The sequence below is a fragment of the Argopecten irradians genome, chromosome 9 (assembly GCF_041381155.1).
Source record: "Argopecten irradians isolate NY chromosome 9, Ai_NY, whole genome shotgun sequence".
Lineage (NCBI taxonomy): Eukaryota > Metazoa > Mollusca > Bivalvia > Pectinida > Pectinidae > Argopecten > Argopecten irradians.
Window position 1 is genome coordinate 31,428,195 of NC_091142.1, and position 15,438 is coordinate 31,443,632.

The 15,438-nt window shown below is 34.9% G+C and overlaps 1 protein-coding gene across 2 annotated transcripts; it reads left to right on the plus strand.

The window, feature by feature from the left end:
• The first annotated feature begins 2,754 nt into the window (after positions 1-2,754).
• LOC138332078 (serine/threonine-protein phosphatase PGAM5, mitochondrial-like) lies at positions 2,755-13,014 on the plus strand. Of its 2 annotated transcripts, none has more exons than XM_069280028.1 (5): positions 2,755-2,937; positions 3,830-4,017; positions 4,814-5,028; positions 11,015-11,148; positions 12,727-13,014. In XM_069280028.1, exons 1-5 carry the CDS (start codon positions 2,777-2,779, stop codon positions 12,860-12,862), a joined length of 834 nt encoding a protein of 277 aa, XP_069136129.1. In that variant the 5' UTR covers positions 2,755-2,776; the 3' UTR covers positions 12,863-13,014. The 2 variants fall into 2 exon arrangements, with proteins under 2 accessions (XP_069136129.1, XP_069136128.1); XM_069280027.1 differs by lacking the exon at positions 2,755-2,937 and adding an exon at positions 3,331-3,673.
• The last annotated feature ends 2,424 nt before the right edge of the window (positions 13,015-15,438 follow it).

A 15,438-nucleotide genomic window follows, 5' to 3' on the forward strand; every position in this document is an offset into this window, starting at 1 on the left:
TTAATTACGAAATATTAATTAAATACGGGTGTTTTCGTCAATTTATAAATTGGTATTGATAATACCGCTAGTTACGCAAAATACATTTTGCTATCGTGAATATGAACCATTATTAGTAACGTCTGCAGGAATATAAATTGATTTTGATATTATCGCTGGTTAAGCAAACGATTAACGTGTGTCTCCAGGAATATGGTTTGATACCCATTGACAATGTCGTTAGCTTAAACAGAAAAACAATGACTACAACTTGAATTTAAATTGGTATTGCATATGTCTCTGGGTAAGCAAATGACGTCCGCCTTCAGGAATAAGAATTGTCATTGATAACGCCATATGTTAAACAAAAGAATTGTCATTGATAACGCCATATGTTAAACAAAAGACTCCGCCTTCAGGAATAAGAATTGACATTGATAACGCCATATGTTAAACAAAAGACTCCGCCTTCAGGAATAAGAATTGACATTGATAACGCCATATGTTAAACAAAAGACTCCGCCTTCAGGAATAAGAATTGACATTGATAATGTTGTTGGTTAAACAAAAGACGTCCACCTTCAGGAATGTTAATGGGTAATGGATAAAGGTCCACTGCCTTTCCGAAAAAGAAAATAGAAGGGAAAAAAACCCATATACATTGATGGTCTAAGATGAGGTTTAATGCCGTCTGATGCAGTGATAGTCAACTAGTTACGTAGCGCCATACGGCAAAACATACGTACACAGGGCCGTTTTCGTTTATTCGGAACAACCGGTTCGACCGTTGGTTAAATTCATTATTTCAAGTATAAATCCTGACGGACCTGCATTTTTTGATACAGGCCCGTCATGGGCTTTGTCAAGGCTCGTCTGCAAAACAATATGAAATCACCAGGTCCGTCTTTAATTAATAAACGAACAACTAGGTCCAACCAGTCAAACCGCATAATCGAAAACGGCCCAGGTGTTACCATCAATATTTATATATTAGTCTGGCAGAATGGTGCATAAATCAGAAGAATTGTGGGTTTTGTAGTAAAAGCATGAAATTTTGCAAGAACATAAAGCGTCATCACCCGAACAATTTTTGATATGGGGCCAAGCAAAAATTTTTCAAGATGGCGGCCAAAATCCAAAATGGCCGCCATATCCAATATGGCTACCAGAAACATAATACTGAATACGGTCAATTTAAAACATCGGTAAATGTACAAGTTTTATAGCTTTTTCTTACACACTAGAATATGAATTGAAAAAAAAACTATTCTTTAGAGAAAAATGATAACATGTTTGCTATAAAAATCCAAGATGGCTGCCAAATCTAAGATGGCTGCCATGATTTTTAGTTTACGTCGGAGCACAATTAAGAATTTCACCAATACTTTGACAGCATTTTCACCAATATTTTATAGAATTTCACTATGTTTTAGCAAAATGTTAAGAGTAATGAATATTCTTATCTTATTAAAAGAATAATAAAATCATTAGGTCAATATTTATTTTAATCCATTCCGTCTATAAAACTTTTTCCTTTTCTGTATGAAATCAAATTCCTTTCAATTCATAACGATATTCACATATGTATGTTATTGTTCACATAGATCACATGTTGTTTGTTTGTGCCATTTTATGTGTATATATGTCAAAAATGATTGTCTCATTTTGATTTCGAATGGAATGAAATTAAATCAAATATACCGGTAGGTTAAATTCTATGAAAGTGTTTACCCAAAAAGCATTTGTTTGGTGTTTTAACTTCATCTTCGACCATCGATATACACGTGGTAACGTTTTAATTGTTATTAAATAAAGATGCTCCACCGCTGACAAATGGTACTTCAGAAACAGTAACATCGGTTACAAAAAGTTACACATTTTTTTTACTACCATTGACATGTTTGAGCTTCTTTTTTTTAACTTCAAGAAAAAATATTTAAAAAATGATTAAATGACTCTCGAAAAAAATCGATGCGTATATATATTGAAGTACTGATTTTGCATGCACCAAAAGCAAACTAAATTATTTTAGAGTACTTTTTGTGTTAATTAGAAACATACATACACCAATAAACATCAGTTATGAGGAGTATAGTTTAGGCTCTGTCGGCGGTGGTTCATCTTTCTTTCCGAAATGCACACTTTAACGACCTTTGCGACTCTATAAAATAAATGTACACGCATGCTCAGTACGGTTACCATTTTGAAAATATATGGTTCTCTCGATCCACAAGAACAAAATTTAAGGTAAAAATATTATTTCATAGACAAAATGAAGTACTGGAGTCTAGATAATGTTTTCTTGTTAAAAGTAAACTGATCAGTTTGAAAACTATAAATGTGCGAATGTTATCTTTGTCCGAAAAATAAGAATAATGTACATGTATGCTAGTATCTAAAGCACTTTATTTTTAATTCAAATTTGCAAATATTCAAAAGAATTTGATATTCATTTTAAATGTATCATATTTTATATTTTATGTAATTTTATTGCGTGAAACCACAGACATGATAGAGAATACGCCAAGGACGGCAGAGTTATCTCTCTTCTAACATCTTACTGATGTCTGAAACATAAATTGTAGTATAAGTTTCTGGTGATGTATGTTATATTAGATAGATCTCCATGGTTTTAGTCAAAATCATAGACACAGCATTTGCAAAATTTGATATTTCCCCCCGAAACGGCATGCCACTGTTTTCGATTTAATAAAATAATTTTTTTTGTTCCGGAAAATGTTCGTCTTTACTTTTACACGTTGAAAAGCGTGCGAATGATCACGACTAATAAACAAGCATGGCGGGTTGGAGTCGGCTGGCACGACGAGGAGTTATTATTTTAGGGGGTTTAGGAGTTGCAGCGGGCGTCGTTTACAACGAATCACAAAAACATCACACCAACGCATCATGGACGTCCAATTACGAACCAAGTGTGAAATGGGATTATAATTGGGACAAGTATGTTGTATGACCCTGGCCCTGGGGTACTGTACTCGGTCCAGAAAGTTTTGTTAGCTGATAAACCAAAAGTCACACTGTCCTTCACCAATTGTATTATAAAGTAACAAAATAAATTAATTGATAGAGGTACCAGATAGAGATAGTGTGTAAGATAAAAATGCCATTTACTCAAAAGGTCATTTTTCTTTATATTAAGTTAGCTCTAACAGTTACATATTTAACAGGTCGGGGAGAAGTCCTGATTTGGCTATTATAGTGAAATATGACTATGATAGCCAAATATAGCTATATAAACAGTGACAAAACGCATTAATTCTTCCAGAAGAGGTATATGTTGCAAAAAGCGAGCGTTTTTGACGCTATGTACGTTATCCTTGTCCTAAGTTGACACGATAGCAAAGTTAAAATGAAAAACTCACCTGTGCATTTTTCTGTAAAATCATCGCTTTTCTAGCAGGAAATTGCAATTGTTGTCTGCATTTGCTTGTTAACTAATTTCTAATAAATTTGAAGGTCGCAATAACTTGCACATGTTCTCCCATATTTGTGCCAATCGAGTCGCAGTTGCTTCAACCGGAACATTCAACATTTTTTCCCCTATTGACCGGCAGTCGAAAATGTCAATGGGCCGACTTGGGTATGGTCCGAGTTCTCCTTCAGTTAGAGTTACTCCCCTTTGTTCATTCTGGTATTATGGCGATGAAAACCAGGTATTTTACAGAAAATTGCACAGGTGAGTTTTTGATATCAACATCGACAGATTCCATGTGTTTTGCCACCGTTTATATAGCTGTATTTGGCTATTATAGCCGTATTTTACTATAATAGCCAAATCAGGACTTCTCCCCGACCTGTTTAAGAAATGACAAAATATTTAATTTGCTCTTAGATGTGATCCAGCTAGTTTAGTAAAGCCGTCCAAATCCAAACATTCCTCTGATGAAAAAGATACAAAAGATGCCGAAAATGAACTAAAGAAACGCACACCAACAGCCACTCGTCATCTGCTGTTAATCCGCCATGGTCAATACAACACCGATGGACAAGAAGACAACCAGCGATACCTCACAGAACTAGGTCAGTGTCATCAAATACCTCAAAGAACTAGGTTAGAGTTATCAAATACCTCACAGAATTAGGTTAGTGTCATCAAATACTTCACAGAACTAGGTTAGTGTCATCAAATACCCCACAGAACTAAATACCTCACAGAACTAGGTTAGTGTCATCAAATATCTCATAGAACTAGGTTAGTGTCATCAAATACATCACAGAACTAGGTTAGTGTCTTCAAATACCTCACAGAACTAGGTTAGTGTCATCAAATATCTCACAGAACTAGGTTAGTGTCATCAAATACATCACAGAACTAGGTTAGTGTCTTCAAATACCTCACAGAACTAGGTTAGTGTCATCAAATACCTCACAGAACTAGGTTAGTGTCATCAAATACCTCACATAACTAGGTTAGTGTCATCAAATACATCACAGAACTAGGTTAGTGTCATCAAATACCTGAAATATATCAATGTGAAATAGTGGAACTTGTATTGAAATCCTTAGGGAATTGAAAAGTACTTCACTATATCATTACTAGACCATTGTTGTTCAATATGTTTAATTCCATTTAAGTGCAGGGTATTGTGGTAAGGTACCATGAAGGTCTTTTTAAAAAAACCACCAAAGGAACAAGTCATAAGGACAGAAATTATTTTTAATGATGTATGGAATGATAACAACAGCAATTTTGATTAAAATTCAGTTTATCTTGAATTCATGTGTTAAATTAAATATTTCTTGGGGATAAGGGAATAGTTTTAATTTATGTCTAAAATTTTAAAATATAAACAATTTGTATATATTTTGAACTAAGGGAGGAAACAAGCAGAATATACAGGACAGCGACTAAAAGATCTAGGTCTCTCCTACACCGTTCTCGTATCATCAACCATGACGCGGGCCAAAGAGACTGCTGACATCATTCAGAAGTTCTTCCCTGACGTGCCACGGAAGGAAACGGACATGCTCCGTGAGGGGGCGCCGATACCTCCGGAACCTCCTGTAGGACACTGGCGCCCAGAAAAAGAGGTAAGGCCAAATTTAACTACAGAAAATCTCAGCTGAATTGATCATTACCTGTGTTGTATTATGGCTCTTCTATACCCTGAAAAACAGGCTTGACATGAGGAATTACACAGTGAATTGTGTGCATCTCAAATCCTGACCCGAGAGTGTGCTTCAGTCACCAAATATTCAAACATTAAAGATGCTCCACCGCTGACGGAGCATAAACAATGCTCGTCATTTGAACAATGATTTGTGTTTAATTGTGAATATGTGTCTAATTAACACAAAAAATGATATAAAATAATTTATTTGCTTTTGGTGAATGTGCCATCATTACTTCATTCCATATACGGATATAGTTCATGATTTTTGATATTAAAATTAGAAGCTCAAACTTTTTAATGGTGGTAATGGAGCAAAATAAGAAACATTTGTAACTGCATGAAAATACTTATTCATCTTCTCCTTATTTTGATACAGAAAAAATGCCAATTGTCAGTGGTGAAGCATCTTTTAAATACACGTTTGGATAAATGTTGGAAGGAAAGGATATTTGAAACAACACCATAGTAAGAAAAGAAAAACTAGTAATATATTGTGTACAGGACTACGATCTGAATTTAGAGGCAGCTAGTGCCTGTGTTCAGAATAAATGATCTGAATATAGAGACAGCTAGTGTCTGTGTTCAAATAAATGATCTGAATATAGAGACAGCTAGTGCCTGTGTTCAGAATAAATGATCTGAATATAGAGACAGCTAGTGCCTGTGTTCAGAATAAATGATCTGAATATAGAGACAGCTAGTGTCTGTGTTCAGAATAAATGATCTGAATAAAGAGACAGCTAGTGTCTGTGTTCAAATAAATGATCTGAATATAGAGACAGCGAGTGCCTGTGTTCAGAATAAATGATCTGAATAAAGAGACAGCTAGTGCCTGTGTTCAGAATAAATGATCTGAATATAGAGACAGCTAGTGCCTGTGTTCAGAATAAATGATCTGAATAAAGAGACAGCTAGTGCCTGTGTTCAAATAAATGATCTGAATATAGAGACAGCTAGTGTCTGTGTTCAGAATAAATGATCTGAATAAAGAGACAGCGAGTGCCTGTGTTCAAAATAAATGATCTGAATATAGAGACAGCTAGTGTCTGTGTTCAGAATAAATGATCTGAATATAGAGACAGCTAGTGTCTGTGTTCAGAATAAATGATCTGAATAAAGAGACAGCTAGTGTCTGTGTTCAGAATAAATGATCTGAATAAAGAGACAGCTAGTGCCTGTGTTCAGAATAAATGATCTGAATATAGAGACAGCTAGTGTCTGTGTTCAAATAAATGATCTGAATATAGAGACAGCTAGTGCCTGTGTTCAGAATAAATGATCTGAATATAGAGACAGCTAGTGCCTGTGTTCAAATAAATGATCTGAATATAGAGACAGCTAGTGTCTGTGTTCAGAATAAATGATCTGAATATAGAGACAGCTAGTGTCTGTGTTCAGAATAAATGATCTGAATATAGAGAGACAGCTAGTGCCTGTGTTCAGAATAAATGATCTGAATATAGAGACAGCTAGTGCCTGTGTTCAAAATAAATGATCTGAATAAAGAGACAGCTAGTGCCTGTGTTCAGAATAAATGATCTGAATATAGAGACAGCTAGTGCCTGTGTTCAAATAAATGATCTGAATAAAGAGACAGCTAGTGCCTGTGTTCAAAATAAATGATCTGAATAAAGAGACAGCGAGTGCCTGTGTTCAAAATAAATGATCTGAATATAGAGACAGCTAGTGCCTGTGTTCAAAATAAATGATCTGAATATAGAGACAGCGAGTGCCTGTGTTCAAAATAAATGATCTGAATATAGAGACAGCTTGTGTCTGTGTTCAAATAAATGATCTGAATAAAGAGACAGCGAGTGCCTGTGTTCAAAATAAATGATCTGAATAAAGAGACAGCGAGTGCCTGTGTTCAAAATAAATGATCTGAATAAAGAGACAGCTTGTGCCTGTGTTCAAAATAAAATGATCTGAATATAGAGACAGCTAGTGCCTGTGTTCAAATAAATGATCTGAATAAAGAGACAGCGAGTGCCTGTGTTCAAAATAAATGATCTGAATAAAGAGACAGCTTGTGCCTGTGTTCAAAATAAATGATCTGAATATAGAGACAGCTAGTGTCTGTGTTCAAAATAAATGATCTGAATATAGAGACAGCTAGTGCCTGTGTTCAAATAAATGATCTGAATATAGAGACAGCTAGTGCCTGTGTTCAAATAAATGATCTGAATATAGAGACAGCTAGTGCCTGTGTTCAAAATAAATGATCTGAATATAGAGACAGCGAGTGTCTGTGTTCAAATAAATGATCTGAATAAAGACACAGCTAGTGCCTGTGTTCAAATATTTGATCTGAATATAGAGACACAGCTAGTGCCTGTGTTCAAAATAAATGATCTGAATATAGAGACAGCGAGTGCCTGTGTTCAAATAAATGATCTGAATATAGAGACAGCTAGTGCCTGTGTTCAAATAAATGATCTGAATAAGAGACAGCTAGTGCCTGTGTTCAAAATAAATGATCTGAATATAGAGACAGCGAGTGCCTGTGTTCAAAATAAATGATCTGAATATAGAGACAGAGTGCCTGTGTTCAAATAAATGATCTGAATATAGAGACAGCTAGTGCCTGTGTTCAAATAAATGATCTGAATATAGAGACAGCTAGTGCCTGTGTTCAAATAAATGATCTGAATATAGAGACAGCTAGTGCCTGTGTTCAGAATAAATGATCTGAATATAGAGACAGCTAGTGCCTGTGTTCAAATAAATGATCTGAATATAGAGACAGCTAGTGCCTGTGTTCAGAATAAATGATCTGAATATAGAGACAGCTAGTGTGCCTGTGTTCAGAATAAATGATCTGAATATAGAGACAGCTAGTGTCCTGTGTTCAAAATAAATGATCTGAATATAGAGACAGCTAGTGCCTGTGTTCAAAATAAATGATCTGAATATAGAGACAGCTAGTGCCTGTGTTCAAATAAATGATCTGAATATAGAGACAGCTAGTGCCTGTGTTCAGAATAAATGATCTGAATATAGAGACAGCTAGTGCCTGTGTTCAAAGTAAATGATCTGAATATAGAGACAGCTAGTGTCTGTGTTCAAAGTAAATGATCTGAATAAAGAGACCGCTAGTGCCTGTGTTTAAAATAAATGATCTGAATATAGAGACAGCTAGTGCCTGTGTTCAAAATAAATGATCTGAATAAAGAGACAGCTAGTGCCTGTGTTCAAAATAAATGATCTGAATATAGAGACAGCTAGTGTCTGTGTTCAAAATAAATGATCTGAATAAAGAGACAGCTTGTGCCTGTGTTCAAAATAAATGATCTGAATATAGAGACAGCTAGTGTCTGTGTTCAAATAAATGATCTGAATATAGAGACAGCTAGTGTCTGTGTTCAAAATAAATGATCTGAATATAGAGACAGCGAGTGCCTGTGTTCAGAATAAATAATCTGAATAAAGACACAGCTAGTGCCTGTGTTCAGAATAAATGATCTGAATACAGAGACAGCGAGTGCCTGTGTTCAAATAAATGATCTGAATAAAGACACAGCTAGTGCCTGTGTTCAGAATAAATGATCTGAATATAGAGACAGCTAGTGTCTGTGTTCAAATAAATGATCTGAATAAAGATACAGCTAGTGCCTGTGTTCAAAATAAATGATCTGAATATAGAGACAGCTAGTGCCTGTGTTCAGAATAAATGATCTGAATATAGAGTCAGCTAGTGCCTGTGTTCAAATAAATGATCTGAATATAGAGACAGCTAGTGCCTGTGTTCAAATAAATGATCTGAATATAGAGTCAGCTAGTGCCTGTGTTCAAATAAATGATCTGAATATAGAGTCAGCTAGTGCCTGTGTTCAAATAAATGATCTGAATATAGAGACAGCTAGTGCCTGTGTTCAAATAAATGATCTGAATATAGAGACAGCTAGTGCCTGTGTTCAAATAAATGATCTGAATATAGAGACAGCTAGTGCCTGTGTTCAAATAAATGATCTGAATATAGAGACAGCTAGTGCCTGTGTTCAAATAAATGATCTGAATATAGAGACAGCTAGTGCCTGTGTTCAAATAAATGATCTGAATAAAGAGACAGCTAGTGCCTGTGTTCAAAATAAATGATCTGAATAAAGAGACAGCTAGTGCCTGTGTTCAGAATAAATGATCTGAATATAGAGACAGCTAGTGCCTGTGTTCAAAATAAATGATCTGAATAAAGACACAGCTAGTGCCTGTGTTCAGAATAAATGATCTGAATATAGAGACAGCTAGTGCCTGTGTTCAAAATAAATGATCTGAATATAGAGACAGCTAGTGCCTGTGTTCAAAGTAAATGATCTGAATAAAGAGACAGCTAGTGCCTGTGTTCAAAATAAATGATCTGAATAAAGAGACAGCTAGTGCCTGTGTTCAAATAAATGATCTGAATAAAGAGACAGCTAGTGCCTGTGTTCAAAATAAATGATCTGAATACAGAGACAGCTAGTGCCTGTGTTCAAATAAATGATCTGAATAAAGAGACAGCTAGTGCCTGTGTTCAGAATAAATGATCTGAATATAGAGACAGCTAGTGCCTGTGTTCAAAATAAATGATCTGAATAAAGAGCAGCTAGTGCCTGTGTTCAAAATAAATGATCTGAATATAGAGACAGCTAGTGCCTGTGTTCAAAATAAATGATCTGAATAAAGAGACAGCTAGTGCCTGTGTTCAAAATAAATGATCTGAATATAGAGACAGCTAGTGCCTGTGTTCAAAATAAATGATCTGAATATAGAGACAGCTAGTGCCTGTGTTCAAATAAATGATCTGAATATAGAGACAGCTAGTGCCTGTGTTCAAAATAAATGATCTGAATATAGAGACAGCGAGTGCCTGTGTTCAAATAAATGATCTGAATATAGAGACAGCTAGTGCCTGTGTTCAAATAAATGATCTGAATATAGAGACAGCTAGTGCCTGTGTTCAAATAAATGATCTGAATATAGAGTCAGCTAGTGCCTGTGTTCAAATAAATGATCTGAATATAGAGACAGCTAGTGCCTGTGTTCAAATAAATGATCTGAATATAGAGACAGCTCGTGCCTGTGTTCAAAATAAATGATCTGAATAAAGAGACAGCTAGTGCCTGTGTTCAAATAAATGATCTGAATATAGAGACAGCTAGTGCCTGTGTTCAAATAAATGATCTGAATAAAGAGACAGCTAGTGCCTGTGTTCAAATAAATGATCTGAATAAAGAGACAGCTAGTGCCTGTGTTCAAATAAATGATCTGAATTAAGAGAACAGCTAGTGCCTGTGTTCAAATAAATGATCTGAATAAAGAGACAGCTAGTGCCTGTGTTCAAATAAATGATCTGAATAAGAGACAGCTAGTGCCTGTGTTCAAATAAATGATCTGAATAAAGAGACAGCTAGTGCCTGTGTTCAAATAAATGATCTGAATAAAGAGACAGCTAGTGCCTGTGTTCAGAATAAATGATCTGAATAAGAGACAGCTAGTTGCCTGTGTTCAAAATAAATGATCTGAATAAAGAGACAGCTAGTGCCTGTGTTCAAATAAATAATCTGAATATAGAGACAGCGAGTGCCTGTGTTCAAATAAATGATCTGAATAAAGAGACAGCTAGTGCCTGTGTTCAGAATAAATGATCTGAATATAGAGACAGCTAGTGCCTGTGTTCAAAATAAATGATCTGAATAAAGAGACAGCTAGTGCCTGTGTTCAAAGTAAATGATCTGAATAAAGAGACAGCTAGTGCCTGTGTTCAAAGTAAATGATCTGAATAAAGAGACAGCTAGTGCCTGTGTTCAGAATAAACAAGTTAAACTTCCTCAAAGTACTCATACAAAAAAGTATTTTCTGATTCCAAAATTTTCATAAAAGCTGTTAAGTTAATCTGAATAAATACATCTGATATTCACTTTCAGCAGTTTCTTCAAGATGGAGCAAGAATAGAAGCTGCTTACAAAAACCTGTTTCACCGCGCAGATGCCTCACAGGAGATTGACAGTCATGAGATAGTGGTTTGTCATGCTAACGTCATTCGGTATTTTGTTTGTAGGTAAGTTTTTACTATAGGAGAGTGTGAGATAAAGCTTTGTTACGATAATGTAATATCGTATTTTATGCTATAAAGTTTTAGTTGTACTATAATAAAGATAATGTTTTTTGTCGCCTGCAATTTGTCCAAGAAAAGGTTTCCGTGCGATAACTTTAGTATTTATTGCCTAATTTTGATAACTTAAATATTTATTATCCGATTTCAACCAAAAGGACTAGATATGGTAAAGGCTCTTTTTGGCCCCTAAATCTGCCAAATTTCAAATTAAGTATTTAGAAATTAAGTTGCTGCATTTGAAATATTGAATACGCCCCTGATAAAAACTTAAAATGATATTTTTGTTGACAGAAAGTATGTTTTTGGTATATAACTATGGTAACTTTGCATAAGTTATGCAAATTTCAAAATTTGGTCAATTTTGGCATATTTTTTGATAGTTTTTCATTTAAAAGCAATAGAGCACAACCTATAACAAACTTTATATTTTAAGGGAATTACCAGACATGAAGAATACATCATTTTGAGAAATATAAAGTTTGTTCTAGAATGCGCTCTATGTTAACTAGATGAAAAGCTGCATAAGAAAGGCCAATTTTGATGAAATTTTCACATTTTGCATAATTTATTTATAATAAAAATGGTTTCCATAGCAACTAGAGTTGCTTTATTACCTAATAGCACTATCAAATATGTCAGGTATGTAGGTAATATTTGAAATGCAAGAATAACATCTGAAAATAACAGACTTTGAAAAATTGTGGATTTGAGGGCCCCAAAAGACCCTTACCATACCTAGTCCTTTGTATATTGCTTTATGTCAATGAGATTAGGATGGGTTTGATACTGGTCAAAATCTGTCAATATGTATTTGCAAGAGTTACTGAACTTTAAAATCGTCAAAACCAATAATTTCTTAGTTTCTGCTCAATAACTTTTGTATTTATTTTCCAATTTCAACCAAATTATGTTTATTTCTATATATCAGTGAGATCTCGGATGCGTTTGATACTGGTCAAAATACATTAATATTTGCAAGAGTTACGGGACTTGATAACTTCACCTTATTATTAACAATATTTTCAACTGTAATTAACTATTTTTTGTGATGTTGTAAACTGCTGTGCAGGCGACACATCTACTTCTGTGAAATTCTTGTTTATGCCAACTTGATACAGTGTTTTGTGTGTTGGCACTATCATATAAGACAGTGGCTTGTGAGAGTTATGTTATTCCTTTATTTTGTGTGTAGCTGTGCTAGATAGTGGTTTGTCATGCTATTAAGTAATTTGGGTATTTTTGTGGTTGGTAAGATTAGACATATACGTGTATGTGTATCTATTATCAGATCAGATGTGATTGGACATCTCTCATGTTCTATGACATTCCTACGATAGCAATCACAGGTCTTCACAAAGGCTTTAAAAATTGTTCATGTAGGAGAAGATTAAACTGAGATATTCTTTTAAAGCTACAGTAACCAAGTCATTAACTTACAAGTATGTTTCACAATGAATCATCAATTTTGAAATTAATATTTTACAGTATTATATATATGATATATTTTTTTTAATCTTTCAGGGCTTTACAGTTTCCTCCAGAGGGTTGGCTTCGAATCAGCTTAAATCACCGCGAGTATAACGTGGATTACAATTCGCCCCTCTGGCAGAGTATCCATACGTCATCTTGGCGAGTCGGGCTTTATGCCTGCCGATAAAGTGTCAGTGGTGTGATGTCTTGATCTGACATTGACTGGATAGAAACTTATACTTTAATGTTCTCTGTGCTATATTGTATCAAATAGACTATATCTACAAATGAGATTGTACCTGTGATACAGGTTAATTATACTTCAGCTTTGTACATTGATTCATGGCATTTCTTTTGTTGGGTCATTTGATCCCATGGGTCAGGATGACTTTGTCGCCGTGCTTCATAGTCCACAGTGCATAAATATTTTACATTTGAAACTAGCCTGGAATGATCCTTTGATGGTCCTGACCTGGTATTGTTGGTTTTTTTGGAGTTGGTACAAAATCCAAGATGGCCACTATCATACCAGGTACATTTCTACCAGTTCTACTGAAACGATATACAATTGTAGCTGAAAATTGATACAAATGTGAAGGAAGAAAATCGGAAAACAGTGGTCCAAAGTCAAAGATAGACGTCAAAGGAGCTGTCATAAAAACATATTATGATTGGTCCAAAATCAGAGATGCATCTCTAAGAAACAGTCATGAAAAACATAGTTTTTTTCCCTATTTGACTAGATTTAAGGTTGTCAGGTGCAGTTAAGTCCCTAGGGCCTCTTGTTAAGGTCATATCTTTAGCCTATACTGATAACAAAAGAAGAAAAAAATTTTTATTTATATATTTTTTTTTTAAATATATTACTAAGAAAAATTAAGTTGGTTAATCAGTTGGTAAATGCTGCAATAACAGAAGTTTGATGTCAGTGTAGATATAGATACACTGAACATAAGGGAAATAATTGTCCCAGCAGAAAAGTAAAATGAGCCAGGTGTTTCAGACCAACAATATCTGATCTATTAATGGCATCAGTAATCTAGGGCAAATGGGAACCTGGTAACATCAATGACATCAGTACTGGTAACAACAATGACATCAGTACTGGTCTAAACATATACTGTAACATCAATGACATCAGTAGTACATCAATGACATAGGTAACATCAATGACATCAGTACTCGTAACATCAATGACATTTAGTACATTGTAAATCATCATCATACTGACATCAATGACATTAGTACTGGTAACATCAATGACATAGTACTGAACATCAATGACATCAGTACTGGTAACATCAATGACATTAGTACTGGTAACATCAATGACATCAGTACTCGTAACATCAATGACATTAGTACTGTAACATCAATGACATAGTACTGTAACATCAATGACATCAGTACTCGTAACATCAATGACATCAGTACTGGTAACATCAATGACATTAGTACTGGTAACATCAATGACATGTACTACTGGTAACATCAATGACATCAGTACTGGTAACATCAATGACATTAGTACTGGTAACATCAATGACATCAGTACTGGTAACATCAATGACATCAGTACTGGTAACATCAATGACATCAGTACTGGTAACATCAATGACATTAGTACTGGTAACATCAATGACATCAGTACTGGTAACAATCAATGACATCAGTACTGGTAACATCATGACATATGACAGACATCAGTACTGGTAACATCAATGACATCAGTACTGGTAACATCAATGACATCAGTACTGGTAACATCAATGACATCAGTACTGGTAACATCAATGACATCAGTACTGGTAACATCAATGACATCAGTACTGGTAACATCAATGACATCAGTACTGGTAACATCAATGACATCAGTACTGGTAACATCAATGACATCAGTACTGGTAACATCAATGACATAGTACTGGTAACATCAATGACATCAGTACTGTGTAACATCAATGACATCAGTACTGGTAACATCAATGACATCAGTACTGGTAACATCAATGACATCAGTACTGGTAACATCAATGACATCAGTACTGGTAACATCAATGACATCAGTACTGGTAACATCAATGACATCAGTACTGGTAACATCAATGACATTAGTACTGATAACATCAATGACATCAGTACTCGTAACATCAATGACATCAGTACTGGTAACATCAATGACATTAGTACTGGTAACATCAATGACATCAGTACTCGTAACATCAATGACATCAGTACTGGTAACATCAATGACATCAGTACTGGTAACATCATGGACATCAGTACTGGTAACACATCAATGACATCAGTACAGTACGTACATCAATGACATCAGTACTGGTAACATCAATGGACATCAGTACTGGTAACATCAATGACATAGTACTGGTAACATCAATGACATCAGTACTGGTAACATCAATGACATCAGTACTGGTAACATCATGGACATCAGTACTGGTAACATCATGACATCAGTACTGGTACATCAATGACATAGTATGGTAACATCATGTGACATCAGTACTGGTAACATCATGTACATCAGTACTGGTAACATCATGACATCAGTACTGGTAACATCAATGACATTAGTACTGGTAACATCATGACATCAGTACTGGTAACATCAATGACATCAGTACTGGTAACATCAATGACATCAGTACTGGTAACATCAATGACATCAGTACTGGTAACATCAATGACATCAGTACTGGTAACATCAATGACATCAGTACTCGTAACATCAATGACATCAGT

Bases quoted from the DNA above. Each gene is read 5' to 3' on its own strand.
- LOC138332078 (XM_069280027.1), top strand. From the start codon at position 3,471: ATGTTCTCCCATATTTGTGCCAATCGAGTCGCAGTTGCTTCAACCGGA. The intron at 3,674-3,829 runs GTGAGTTTTTGA...ATTTGCTCTTAG, and splicing joins TTTTACAGAAAATTGCACAG to ATGTGATCCAGCTAGTTTAG. The intron at 4,018-4,813 runs GTCAGTGTCATC...TTTTGAACTAAG, and splicing joins GCGATACCTCACAGAACTAG to GGAGGAAACAAGCAGAATAT.